General features: G+C 33.4%; 1 protein-coding gene across 3 annotated transcripts in view; it reads right to left on the bottom strand.

Annotated features, from left to right (window-relative positions):
* The window catches only part of LOC143248591 (uncharacterized), a 45,313-nt gene that overhangs the window by 8,878 nt on the left and 21,247 nt on the right, over positions 1-15,188 (bottom strand). For all 3 annotated transcript variants that reach the window (XM_076497075.1, XM_076497076.1, XM_076497077.1), the window contains 5 exons: positions 6,269-6,472; positions 4,029-5,968; positions 2,944-3,132; positions 2,071-2,158; positions 1,100-1,249 (listed from right to left, as the gene is read on the bottom strand). In XM_076497075.1, coding sequence (XP_076353190.1) covers positions 1,100-1,249; positions 2,071-2,158; positions 2,944-3,132; positions 4,029-5,968; positions 6,269-6,472 — 2,571 coding nt within the window. The remainder of the gene's footprint in view (positions 1-1,099; positions 1,250-2,070; positions 2,159-2,943; positions 3,133-4,028; positions 5,969-6,268; positions 6,473-15,188) is intronic.

The following is a 15,188-nucleotide window of genomic DNA, read 5'->3' as shown; positions in this document are numbered from 1 at the left end:
ACAGTCACAGAGTGTAGACAGTTCGACAAAATAGTTCCACAAAGTATCGACAGTTCTAAAGAATAGACATTTCTACAGAGTACAGGCAGTTTGACAGAATATAGCCATTTCGACAAAATATAGAAAGTTCAACAAAATATAGACAGTTCTAAAGAATAGACATTTCTACAAAATATAGAAAGTTCGACAAAATATAGACTGCTCTACAGAGTACAGACAGTTCAACAGAGTATAGACAGTTCTACAGAGTACAGACAGTTCTACAGAGTATAGACAGTTCAACAGAGTACAGACAGTTCTACAGAGTACAGACAGTTCTACAGAGTACAGACAGTTCTACAGAGTATAGACAGTTCTACAGAGTATAGACAGTTCAACAGAGTACAGACAGTTGGACAGAGTACAGACAGTTGGACAGAGTTAAGACAGTTCAACAGAGTACAGACAGTTCTACAGAGTATAGACAGTTCTACAGAGTATAGACAGTTCAACAGAGTATAGACAGTTCAACAGAGTACAGACAGTTCAACAGAGTATAGACAGTTCAACAGAGTATAGACAGTTGGACAGAGTACAGACAGTTCTACAGAGTACAGACAGTTCTACAGAGTACAGACAGTTCTACAGAGTATAGACAGTTCAAGAGAGTATAGACAGTTCAAGAGAGTATAGACAGTTCGACAGAGTATAGACAGTTCGACAGAGAATAGACAGTTGGACAGAGTGTAGACAGTTCTACAGAGTATAGACAGTTCAACAGAATATACAGTTCTACAGAGTACAGACAGTTCTATGGTGAGGACAAGACAAACAGAATAGTGGTCCAGACACTATATATATGTAAATTTTCATGTACAAAATTTCTCATGGTGTGAATCAGATTAAGCAAATGGATTGTAATAATTAATTATCAATTTTATTTACATACCAGGTTTATGGGTAATAGTTAATGGCACAATAATAAATGTATTTATTTATTATTTTTATATTAATTTAACTTTAGTAACCATTCACAAGAACTAACAATTCAGCAAACTTTGTTTTCACATCTATTAATCTCTAGAAAGAATGATTAATAGCATATTAAGCTGTTACTAACATTGTTATCAGTCAAGTTAACAACATGACTTAACAACTGATTGGAAAACTCCTCTAAAGCATCCAGGTAGTCTTCTAATACATGCGGATTAACACTCTGTTGACTCATTACTTTGAACCATTCTTGTTGTATGACAGCAAAGCAAGATTTCTGAAATACAAATGTGAAGGTGAAATAATGGCTGAAAAGTCTTTTAAGGAAAAACGTACTAGGGTTAAGTTGTAAAAATAAAACGGTTTATACAGGTAATAAATAAAATCGTTTTACCACATGTTTGTTTTTAATGATAAAAGTAGTTGGTTGAGTGTTAATAAGGTGTTTTTTTTCACAGTAAACACATCACTGTCTGCTCATTTTCCAGTAAATCTGGATTGTAACAGTAATTCTTATGTCTTCAAGAATGTCAAATAAAATTCATAAGTTTTTCTTGTTATTTAGCTAACTTTGCTAAATGTGAATTATACACACAAAAATATCTTTGAATCTTCCTGCATCAAACAAAACTAATACAATATTTCTCTCAAGTAACCATACTTGAATTTATGAAACTGAGGAAACATTAGTAACACATCTAAGAGTAAAAACGTATACAATTAAATACTAGGATTGTTTAAAACATTTTGTCTCTTAGTACAAACTTTCAAATTTTTCCAGATATTTTTAGGGTTTACTCAATAACATATTATTTCACTTGGTAGCTTTCTGAGACAGCCTAAAATTTACATTATGAAAACAATTTTTACCACCAAGTCTAATAAACAATGAGTCAATATAACAAGATAAAAATAGCAAATGATGCTGTTTCATAAGTTTAAAACTACAGAATTCTAATAATTTTCTTACATTAAACGTTTGAGAACTGGATACAATAAACCTTTTTTAACCCTTTAACATCCCTGAAAGGATTATTTTTTCATTACTGTAACTGATGTAAATATACAGGTGGAGATGATAAAATGTTACTAACTCACCATCTTCTTTTCATCTTTATTGCCTGGTTTCAACAAATAATCATTCAGGACCTTGCAGGCTGCCTTCATTTCTTTACTGAGTTCAGTTCTTAATAACAAGTCATAGAAGAAAAGAACAAAAAAAAAAGTTGTATCAAAATGTGTAGAGAATGACATTTTTAAAGTATTTCGTCTTCAGGTTAGTGTGTGTGTAGGTGTTGTCAGTCTTTTATAGTGTCCTAGCAAATTGCAGAGAGTGCATTATGATTGGTTGGATTATTACTGTTTCTGATTGGAGGAAGACTTTCGAAACATTGTCCTCTATACTTGTGTTTTCGTCCATTCTACAAAGATTCATCATGAATACTCTGCCTAATAAATCTATCAAAGATATTACAAATATAATGGTTTGAATTGATTTTAATATTCCACCAATTATGAAAATAAAGACATCAGAGAATTACTGAAGAACTAGAATAAAATTAAAGTGTAGCATGTTAAACTTAAAATCAATTTTTGGACCTCCAAGACTTATTTTTATTAATATGAATAAATAACCTCAATTATTAAACTATAATTTACTGACAATGGTGTATATTTTAGGTCACACTGGGCGATATGTATTAATTAATAAAACAATTAGGTTCAACTACATATATTATATATGCAAGTAAGTTAAATCAACAATTTTCAAGTTTTACAACTGATATCCATATAAAATATTGGGTCAGTCAATAATAAAACATGAGCCACCTTTATCCTCACATTTGTCGATAAAAAACAGAATCTGTACAATTCTTAAACTGCTTACTTCCTTTCTTCAAAGATTCTAGCTTTATATAAAAGGCACGTCCTTCTACTGACCAAAACATCCTCAACTGTTAAGAACCTTACTTCACACGATGAACTGGTTCAAATATTTCAGTTCCTGGCTTCTTCAACTCGACGGCCAAGTCATCAACACAATGATTGACAATATTTCCTGCAATTCCATCATAAGAGTCTTCCTCTGGGCTACTGTCAGGACCAGAACTTTCTGTTGTGTCTGATTCACTACCACATGATGGTCTTATGGCCTTCAATCTGTATTTATCAGAACAACTGTACTTTGAAACCTTTTTCTTTAATGATAATAATGAAAACAAATCTTTTTACTGATGTTCCTAATTGTTTTCCAAATTGACTGACTGCCAAAACAAGTCTTTGTTCTTTCCCTTACAACTAGGAACCCTTTATCTATTAAAACCTTATTAATGTAAAATAAAATTAAATTGGATACTTACACTCCACAAATATACAAGTTAAACTCTTTTTTAGTCTTTAGTTATAAATAAATAATACACAGATGAGTCTACCTAATCCAACAACAAGAGATAATATATGCAAAAAACATTTATAACTGATAACAACCAAAAGATAATATTGGTTTGAAATTTATTACTAAAAATTGACTACAACATGCCAGTTAAAATGCAAATTTTAAATATCATCTGTCTTCCTGATTTTTCTATGAAGTAACAACTACAAAAAACATTTAAAACTACCGTTAAACAATATAACATTAGGTGTATAACTTTTGATACTCCAACAGCTATGTTCTAATTATTGGAAATAAATACACAACTACAGTAAGATGTATGTCATAATCTAAGGGTCTGCTTGTGGGACAGCGGTAAGTCTACAGACTTGTAATGCCGTATCCGGTGTTCGATTCTCCATGGTGGACACAGCATATAGTTCAATGTAGCTTTGCTATAAATCAAACACAGGAGACATAGTAATCCTAACTTCAAAAATAACACAACATTACTTCTTTTCTTTTAAAGTTATTCATTTCTAACACTTAAAACACCTTGATGAAAAATTTAAGTTGATGTGGATTGTAAAGAATTTCCACTGACCAAAGTTTTAAGAAATATTAAGTATCTGTAACTGGCTGACCTGTAAGATTTAGTATAACATATATTAAGTATCCTAACCTGTATGATTTAGTATTACTATTCTTCTGTAGAATATCTTGCTTCAGAAAACTTTCTTCATCAACAGCTAGTCCAGCACGGGAATTCTGAAGATCTGACGAACTGAGAGATGCTTCTTTTTGTACCTTAATCACAGAATGTTGCTCTACAGTGTCAGTTTCTTCCATTTTTAGTTGAGGGCATAACTCTGAGACAACAGACTCACTGTAAACATTGAGTACTTTTTTAGGTGTTGGTATTTGAGTGCAGTGAATGAGATGTCTGGAGACAGATGCTGGTGAGGTATTCTTTCCTGTAATATCTTGTGCAACTGAGTAAATAGTGGCATTGCATTTGTCACACAAATGAATACCAACACTGTTCAGGCTGCTTGGCTCTAATAAGTCTAAAAGTCCAGTTTCAAAGCTTGTATTTATTCCAATGGAGTGCCTCTGAATGATGTCTTCTCCAAACGTTTCTACATCAACCTTTAAGTTAACACAACGATCACATAACACAGAATTGACATCCTCATCTCCAACACCTACAGTCTCTGTTTGGTAAACCTTACAGTGATCACAACAGACTTCAGATACTAACAAATCTCCACAACCAACTGTTCTAGTGTCAGTTTCTATACAGGTTTTCAACTGACAGTCAGTACCAACATCCGTTTTTTCTGCTTGAAATCTAATACAGTGCTGACAAGTTTCGTCAAAGATACTGTATGGTTCAATTCCAGTGTTTAGTGTTTCAACATTACAGCACCTTTTACATACAACATGACTGACTTTTCCCGTGACATTTTGTCTAAGACAATAATTCACCATGTCTGTTTGGACACAAACATGCTGAACGTCAGTAGTAGTGGTTTGTAGAGCAACATTCTTAGTTTCAACAACTTGTGGGGAAACCTGTAACCCTACAGAAATCGTGGTTGAATAGCCAGAGCTAGCAACTTCATGCTTTCTGGAGATGAGGTCCTGCTGACTCAAAACATCAGTCATCTTTAGTTCAGTACATGTTCCACTATCTTGCTGCACTGTTGCTTCAGTATTCATTCCACAAGTAACCATCAGTGAAGACTTACATTTAGAAGAAATATCTGATACAGGAACACAGTCTCCAACTGCAATGTCTTGGAGTTTTTGAGGTAACTTTTCCTGACAATTTGTACAAAACTGTGGTTGAGGTACAATAGATACATGCTCTTGAGTATCAAATGGTATCTGATCCACATCAAGCTGTTTGTTATTTGTACACCCATCTGTACTTGTATTCAGGGTCTGAAAAGTTTTACAGCTAATAGTTTGGGGTATTAATTTATACTTACTCACTTTTTTAAGTTCCAGTCTATTCTCTGAAGTCTCAGAGGAGAATGAAGAACTTAAAGCAGACTGCCTTACCTCTTGTTGGCCACACTTTTTGCAAGTGTATTGAGAAGTTACATGTACATTAGTATCACCTACAGCTATGGAGCGAGTCTCTTCTGGGCCATATCCAATGCCAATGTCTTGAGTGGATAGAAGTTTGGAAGTGGCAGCAGTTTTTAAGTTATTTACTCTCTTAACATTCATACTTTCATTCCAGGATACTTCATGGTCATTGAAAGACTTTTGCTGCATATCACTATTATCCAACTGCTTATTTCTAGAAATACTTGCACTCAGATTAGCTGTCAAACCTGGAGAAGAAAGGCCATCTTCACGAAGTTCTAATGAACGTTGACTGCTGTCTGCAGCTAATGATGAATGAACAAATGTTTTTCTTTTAAAATATGAGGAAAACTTGCTTGGGCCATGGAATCTTGGAGAAGAACCCTCTTCAAGTTCTGCTTCACCATCACTTTTCGACCTCTGCTTAACAGGTTTTACATCTAACCTGGTGGACACTTTGTTTTCTTTAGCTTTTATCTGGAGAAGCAGCAAACGTTTCTCTTCTTTCAAAACTGAAAGTTGAACCTAACAAAAGTTATTATAGAATATATTACAAATAAAATACTAAAATATGAATCACAACAAATAATCCAATACAATGATTCCTCAGCAGTACACTTTTCACTAATCTTAAGTCGCTTTCATTAACAAACAAAATAAATACAATTTTTTAAAGTAATAATAAAGATATATCATCAGATGAAGTAAGTTTATAATTTCTTAAAGCTAATACAACGTTTTCTCTTTGTAAACTAAGCCTACATGAGTTTGTAATTTAAATGACACAATGTACAGAACTAAAACGTGAAAAATAAAACAGATCACCTTCAAAACAGCTAAGTTTTTTACTTTTTCTTCTAATTCTCTCATCTTCTCAAGACTAGTGGCCATCTGTTGACGAATATTTTCAAGAACAGGTTTAGGTATTACTGATCCACCTGGTGATGTAACTGGAGACTGTGAAGTAGCAGAGTTTAATGCTTCTAATGTATAAGCAATCTGCTGAGAACCAGTGAATACTGGGTACATCTGCATGGATGGGGTAAAACTGACTTTATTACATAACTTATACGTTGTCTTTGCCTGAAGCCCTTCTATATTTTAAGAGTCACATAATGAACAAAAACTTTAATTAAACTAAATTTCATCTTTGGATATGTCTCTACTTTAATTTTAACTATTAAATATAGATTTCACCTGTCATTTGATCTCTAACCCAGCCATTTTCAATAAAATTTACTGAATTCAAAATAACTTTCTACAAGTGTCCACAAAATTTGATTCAATATGAAAAATAATTAGAAACTTTACTGATGTACAGAATGTATCACATAAACCAGCTATCAGCTACACCAGGTATCATTATTACCTGATATCATGCACACAAAACACCTTTATTCAGATTTATACCTGCACTTAACACTACATAAATAAGGTTTAAAAACATTAAAACAATTCATTTCCAGTGTATATAGTCATTAAACAGAATCACAAACACATGTAGCAACAAACTCACACCTTTCAGTTAACACAACGTTTTGGAACAACATGGGCCCTATTAGTCCATTTCAGGTGTTCCACATTTTAAATTAAATTAACTTAAAAAAACAACCTTTAAAGTCTGTCCTTATTATTTGTATACACATCAAGCTCTCTCCTAAACTCATTTAAATTTACTGCATTCACATCATCTGAAAACAGCCCACTTACAAGACCTCAGTATGATCAGCAAACTTACATAATTTATTAACTATTCCTTTATCTATGTCATTGAGGTAAATCACAAAATGGAAAGGTTTTAAGGCTGACACCTAAGGTACCCCATTGATCCAGTTTGACTGAACTCTATTTGTAACAACCCTCTGTTTTCTTCCATTAACCACTCTTTTATTGAATTTCCTAATTTATCTCCCACACCTACAGAGACAATATTCTTTACAAGCCTTTTATGTAGCACCTTATAAAATGCTTTTGTAAAATCCAAATAGCCAAAATCTACATAAGAAATAATCTTTTCAAGGAATGTCAAAAGATTAGTAAGGCAAGATTTTTCCTTAGTGAAACCATGTTGACTATCCAAAAAAATTCTAAACTTTGTTAAGCGACATTTCAAAGCATCTTTTAAAAGACTTTCGAAAACTTTACCCACAACTGATGTAAAACTAATGGGTCTGTAATTACAGAGAATTTTTATCACTTTCCTTAAAAAGAGGAGTGACATTAGCTAACTTCCAATCCTCTGATATCTGCCCACTATTCAAGGACTGACAAAAAATAGTAGCTCACGTATCCAGTCTTTAACCTACTTCAAAACCCTTGGGGAAATATTATCCAGCCCAGGAGTCTAATCATTTTTTAGACTTCCCAACGTTTTCTTAACAAGCTCAGAATTAATTCTGTTATCTTGTTTGATCTCATTTCCATTTCTCAACTGTTCAAGATGTGGAATACTGCTTAACAAGTTAGTAAAAACTTAAGAACAAAAAATTTAATAATCGAACCATCTCATAATAATCAGATTATGTATTCATTTATCATCCATCAAGAGTTATACCCCCATTCTAACATTCTGTTTACCCTTAATGTATTTAAAGAAATCCTTACTGTTAATCTTTACATTTTGAGCCAACCTTTTCTCATACATCACTTTTTACGCCAAAATTTCCAGTTTGTCAACTTTCTTCTTGACATTCTATAACCTTCTAAGTCTCCTGTTATATATTTAAAATTCTAAAATTTATGATGCTTTTCTATAATTTAAACACTGGTAATCAACCTGTTTTTGTTATTTCCAGCTTACCCTTTCTTTTCATAATACATTTATCTTGAATATTCATAGAAATTATCTTTAAAAATCTTCACATCTGATCAGTAACTCCAGATAACTCATCTGCCCCTAATTCACAACACATAATTCTTGTTGCATTCCTTCAAAATTTGCTTTTTTTGAAACTTCTAACCAAAATACCATTATTAGTTATCTTCTTATGCAGCAAAACACTGTACCTAAGACAGCAACGATCACTTCCACCCAAATGTTTCTTAACTTCTACCCTCTGCATCAATTCTATATTTAAAGTTAACAATAAATACAAAAATGACATTGTTTCTAGTAGTTTCCTTGGTGAATTGGTAAAGAAAACCATCCTGTCAAAAAACCTTTCAACATCATGATTTGACTCTAGCATTTCCCAATCTATATGTCTGAAATTAAAATAACCCATAATTATGACTCCATTAACAGCTGAAGTCACATTGTAAAGTTTCTCAGTAATTTCGTCAGTATCATTTGGTTGTCTGTAACAAATTCCCACTAAAATATCTTCCTCATTATATCCACTAATGGAAACCCAAACAGATTCAATCTCCTTGATGTTATCCTTGACATCCTCAACTTCAATAGGATGCAACTCACATCTAATACAAGAAGCCACTCTTAACCCCCTGGTTAATACTGTATCCCCATTAAATAGCCTATACCCCTAAATTTAGTTATGTTTCAGTTATTCACATTATCCTCCATTCCTACTAATGCTTTAAAGTCACTACCTTTGATCTTATTAGAACTGAACTGAAACCTACAATACTCTTACAAGTTATCCATAACAAATGATATAATGTAAATGACAAATGAAAGATGACATAAGAACACTAAATGTATTTTTGAAATATTAATGTAAAACAACCCTTATCATCATGATACAGTGCTGGTCACACATTTACACACTGAATGAAATAGTATCTGTGAAAGTTCATTACATGTTTTGTCACATTTCAAACACACAGCCCTGCATAGCCAGGTGGATTAAGGAATTCGACTCATAATTTGAGGGTGGCGAGTTCGAATCCCTGTTGCACCAACATCCTTGCCCTTTCAACTGTGTTTGGTCAATATAACTGATTAGGGCCCGGCATGGCCAGGTGGTTAAGGCATTCAACTCGTAATCTGAGGGGCATGGGTTCGAATCCCTGTCACACCAAAAATGCTTGCTCTTTCAGCCATGGGAGTGTTATAATGTGATGGTCAATCCCACTATTTGTTGGTAAAAGAATAGCCCAAGAGTTGGTTGTGGTTGGTGATGACTAGCTGCCCTCCCTCTAGTCTTACACTGCTGAATTAGGGATGGCTAGTGCAAATAGACCTCAAGGAGCTTTGCGCAAAATAAAAACAAAACCAATCAAACATACTTTTCAACCTTAACAAACATTTTTAATTATTGTAATAAATCTTCGATGTGAAAAGCATGTTTCAAACAATGGCTGATATTTTCACTTTCATACATATGTTTCCATTTAGGGTTTAATCTATTTAAAGTTACCCATCTAAGATAATAGAACACAATGTTTCATTAATAAATTGGATGACAATTCACTAGGCTCTGTGTAAATACCCCCAACCCCAATAGATTACAGTATATATTTATAGTTTTGTTTTTAAAATGTACATCAAACATATGCTAGCTTGTAACTCACAGCCTTAGTCATACAACTTGACCTGAAAATCATATTTTCATTCTATTTTTCAAACAGTGCATTTTTATTCTTTACTGTTGCTGATGGTAAAGCAAGTTGTAAAATTTTAGGTTGTACCTACAGTAAAACTAAACACAAGAGGTAATTTTTTTGTCTAAGTCACTGGTTAGGTAATGATAGGTGTATTGTGTTAAGTCTTGAGCTCCTTACTTAAAGAAATGATTTTAGTGTTTATTGAAATTAAATTTTTTGCAAAGCTATATGACAGCTATTTGAGCTAGCAATACCTAATTCAGAAGTGATAAACTAGAGGACAGGCAGCTAGTATATCCACATACTGTGAACTCTTGAGTTATTATTTAACAATGAATAGTGGAATTGACCATGACATTATAACACCCCACACCTGAAAGGACAAGCATGTTTGGTAACAGAATTCGTACCTGTGACCTACAGATAACTTATAAATAATTTTAAGTTGTTGGAAAGGGTTCAGAGAAGAGCTACTAAGATATCTTGGATTGAAATGTTGTCATAAGAAGAAAGGTCAAAATCTGAAACTTTTCTCTTAAAAAAAGTAGAGTTAGAGGGGATCTATAGTGCTGTACAAAAGTTAGAGAGTAGCTATGGTACTGTACAAAAGTTAGAGGGGATTAACAGTACTGTACAAATGTTAGAGGGAATCTACAGTGCTGTACAAAAGTTAGAGGGGATCTATGGTACTGTACAAATGTGTTAAGATAAAATAAAAATTTAGATCAGACTACTTTCTAAAAACAATGGAAGGTTAATGACAGGAGTAACATCAAGTTTATAAATCTTTGTATCTGGTACAACATAAACTCAGTGGAAGTGCTTGAGTTCAGCAAACAGTTAATATTTTGTGTGTGTACCTTTTACTTTAATAACTGCAGACATACTTATTTAAAATGTCCTTTGATATTTTACTCCAAATGACTTTAATACACTCCTGTAAATTTTCTTTCAAAGTAGCTTTTGGTTTGCCAAGTTTTTGATATTTCAAATTATAAGTCTCCTCAGTTGGATTAAGATTAGAGGTTTGTTTGTGTGTGTGTTTGGGGGGGAGGTTCATTGTATCATTTGCATGACTCCAGCAGCTTCTTTCTTAGCCAAGTAATTTCTGTAATGGGTTTAATGAGTGATAAGGATTATTATCTTCTAGGCAGTAGAATCCTTTACCAATAATACACAAACCACTTGGTGTACCAGGATGGATCAGTATCTGATGGTACTTGCACTTGTTCATTATTCCATCTAATTAGTAAATATCTCCTGTAACTTCAGCAGGAAAAACACCTCCAAACCATCACACTGACCTCCCCATGCTTCACGGTAGGATATATTGAGGTAAGTATCTTTCACCTTTCTTCCACTGGACATACAATTGACACTTTGAATCAAATATTTCAAGCTTGGGCTTGTCCATTCATAACACCTTTTCCCAATCATCAACAGTTCAGTTTTGGTACTTTTCAATAAATCTAAGTCTCTTCACATCATTTGGAGGTCAAAGTAAAGGTTTCTTAACTGCTACATGACCAAATATTCCGTTCTCATTGAGTCTACTTAATACTGTAGATCTGGAAACTTCTCTGTCATTTGGTGCATGGTTGTTTATCTCACGCTTGAGATCAGTGACAGTTTTCCCTCTATTCTAAAGGCTACATAAATGAGGATACTTAACAGCAGTATCATTGAGTTCAGGTGTTCTGCCTCTTCCTTTCCTAGTTTCAAATTTAACTGTCTCGGCCTCACAATTTAATGATTACTTGACACTGTTTGGGAGCATTCCAAGTCTGTAACTATTTGTCAGAGAGTCCAACCAGCATCTTGTAAAGCTTTAATACAAACTCTCTGCTTTACTGACAATTCTCTACACTTTTTGAGCTGTGGCAGGACAACAAATTTTAATACATAGTGTGAAACAATTTTTATCGAGGTTTATTTGTGAAATGTTATTAAACTGATATCTTCTAGCATATACTGGTACCATATTCTAGCTTCTTTCTATATAGTTACGACATTGCATGGGGTACCATAACAATTATTTCAGAACCCTAAAGTTGACCAGTATGTTCATTCAAGCAGAATCCTTATGACATACCCTTGGTACAAGTATATGGTAATTCTAAAGAATCATAAGTATTGTCACCCTGGCTAATTCAGTTGTCAACATGGATCATTAAAGTACCACTATACTATTGAAATTTACATTCTTTAATGATATGGAAGTATTAGCCCCATAAAATGCAAAAACGTGAACAAAATATTCTCTTGTCCCAACACTTTTATTTGGTATTGTAATTGGGGTGTTTAAGACTGTTAAAAGAACTGAGTCTCAACACAACATCTCTGTTTTGGTGTTAAAAGAACTGAGTCTCAATGCATCATGAAAAAAGCCAACACAATTTCACAAACACTTTATTCCTACCTATATAAAACCGACTCACGCACACCACAAATATACGGCATCCCCAAACCTCGTAAACCAGATTGTCCACATATGAATCGTTTAATTACAATCTTGGTAAATACATAGCATGGGCATTTCTCCAAATATGTAACATCAGCCAGCTCATTCATCAAAGACTCTTTTAATTTCAAGTCTAATCTTAATCAACTTCATCATAAAGCCTATGTTATATCCCTCTTTACAGAAGTACCAACAGCTGAAGTCTGCAAGATATCCTTAGAACTCTATATCCGAGACCCTAACACATCAATAGACATTCCCAGCAACTAACTAACAACCCTCCTAGAATTGATCATGATAAAGACAAACTTCATGTTCAACAACCACAACTATATACAAACAAATGGCCTAAGCATGGGCAACCCAGTATCACCAGTTCTAGCCAATATTTTTATGACACAAGTTGAAACACAAGCAATTAACACAGCATTACATCCACCACTATACTGGTACAGATATGATGACACAGTTGCAGGATTCAGATCTACAGAACACATACTTAATTTTTTCAATCACATTAACTCTATACATCCCGACATTAACTTCACATGTGAACAGGAAGAAAGCAATCAAATATCATTTCTTAACCTCAAAATTACAAGAACCAACACACAATTTAAAACAGAAATCTACCGAAAAATCATCCATACTGGACTTTACATTCCTCGGGACTCAGCACATGAAACAAAACAAAAACTCAACATACTAAGAAACCAAATAAACACAGCCATAAAACAATGCTCACCAGATAAAATTAACGATGAATTGGACAAAATAAAACAATACTTCATCAACATCAATAAGTTTCCTCCACAAACCGTAGAAAACATTATATGCACACACCTAGATAGAAAGCAAAATCAACCAACAAAAGTAAATATATCTCATGAATCAAAAAATCATGAAACCATATACTGCTGCATACCATATATTCCCAACATCAGCAGACAAATAACCAACATTTGGCAAAAACTAGTAACAAAATATGACATTCCAGTTAATACCAAATTTATGCAAAAACCAGGCACAAAACTGAGGTCTATACTATGTAAAAACTACACTGACAAACACCACACCAACATTATTTATAAAATACAATGTGATAACTGCCACAACTTCTATATTGGAGAAACAAGTAGAAAAATGGAAACCAGATTCAAAGAACATAAAAAGTCACCTTCACACGTTTTCGAACACTGCAAGTCAAATAAACACAACATAACCATAGAAAACACTCAAATACTAAATAAAGAAACAAACATAAACAAACGCAAAATTAAAGAAGCCTTACTTATACAACAACTTAAACCCAAAATAAACCAATATAAAGGAACACCTTTATACCTATATTAAATATAATAAAATAAAATTATATATTCAAACATCTAACACCGCCCTCTACATCCCGACACTCAGTTACACCACCCCTTCCAAACATGTGGTCAGCTTCCGGTCAGTTACCTCTTTCTTTCTTTGTGAACCTGACGATGACCGAAGAAGGTCGAAACGTTGTTCGCTCTTCTACGTAAAATATTTTCTCAACCCAAACGAGCCGTTTTTGCATACATATTTCTCTACAAGTGGGTTTTCTCGACATCACTGATTAATGCATCATCTCTGTTTTGGTGTTAAAAGAACTGAGTCTCAATGCATCATTCTGTTTTGGTGTTAAAAGAACTGAGTCTCAATGCAACTGAGTCTCAATGCATCATCTCTGTTTTGGTGTTAAAAGAACTGAGTCTCAATGCATCATCTCTGTTTTGGTGTTAAAGAACTGAGTCTCAATGCATCATCTCTGTTTTGGTGTTAAAAGTCTCAATGCATCATCTCTGTTTTGGTGTTAAAAGAAGTGAGTCTCAATGCATCATCTTTGTTTTGGTGTTAAAATAACTGAGTTTCAATGCATTATCTCTGTTTTGGTGTTAAAAGAACTGAGTCTCAATGCATCATCTCTGTTTTGGTGTTAAAAGAACTGAGTCTCAGTGCATCATCTCTGTTTTGGTGTTAAAAGAACTGAGTCTCAATGCATAATCTTTGTTTTGGTGTTAAAATAACTGAGTCTCAATGCATTATCTCTGTTTTGGTGAGAATGACAGGACTGGAAGACATATTTTGGCAGGATTAGAGTCATCTCCAGCTAAAATATTTTTATTTTCTAACAGGGTGGTTAGCGTTTGAAATGTGTTACACATTCAGTAGTGACAGATGTAGTAAATATGAAGAAGTTTATGGGTGTGCTTCTTAAGTATTTAAATAATAAAGTTTTTTTTGGTTTAGTTTAGACTTTAAAGGATAAGGTGGCATAGATGGACTGACAGGTCCATTGTTGTCCTTAAATTTTATGTTATCATGGAATACTTAATCAAACACACATCAGCTTGAACTATTAAAACATTACAAGAACCATATTAACACATACAAAACTATTTTGTCTTCTCTGCCCCCTAGTGAACATTTATACATTCAGATCAACTGCAATGGAATTGCATTTGGAAGTGTAATTATGATTACAAAGTATATCTAACAAATTAACTATAATTGCAGAGGTAATTCCCAACTATTACATTTACTCACATGATGAATATTACATGTGTCAAGACTAGTTCAGGTTAACCATAAATTCATGATCATTCATGTTTTAGCTGCAGTGAGGTTCACAGAGCCTCAAGGAAAAAAAAAAAATCTGTAACTAATTTGTTTTCTTCAAGATCCTCTTCATATTGCTTAAAATGTTATTAATTAGTTAGTAGCAGATGATGTCAAAACTGCCTTGGATAA

Source organism: Tachypleus tridentatus, chromosome 4, assembly GCF_004210375.1.
Source record: "Tachypleus tridentatus isolate NWPU-2018 chromosome 4, ASM421037v1, whole genome shotgun sequence".
NCBI classification, from domain to species: domain Eukaryota; kingdom Metazoa; phylum Arthropoda; class Merostomata; order Xiphosura; family Limulidae; genus Tachypleus; species Tachypleus tridentatus.
Note: the sequence above shows the minus strand (reverse complement) of the source record. Positions and strands in the feature narration are given on the sequence as shown.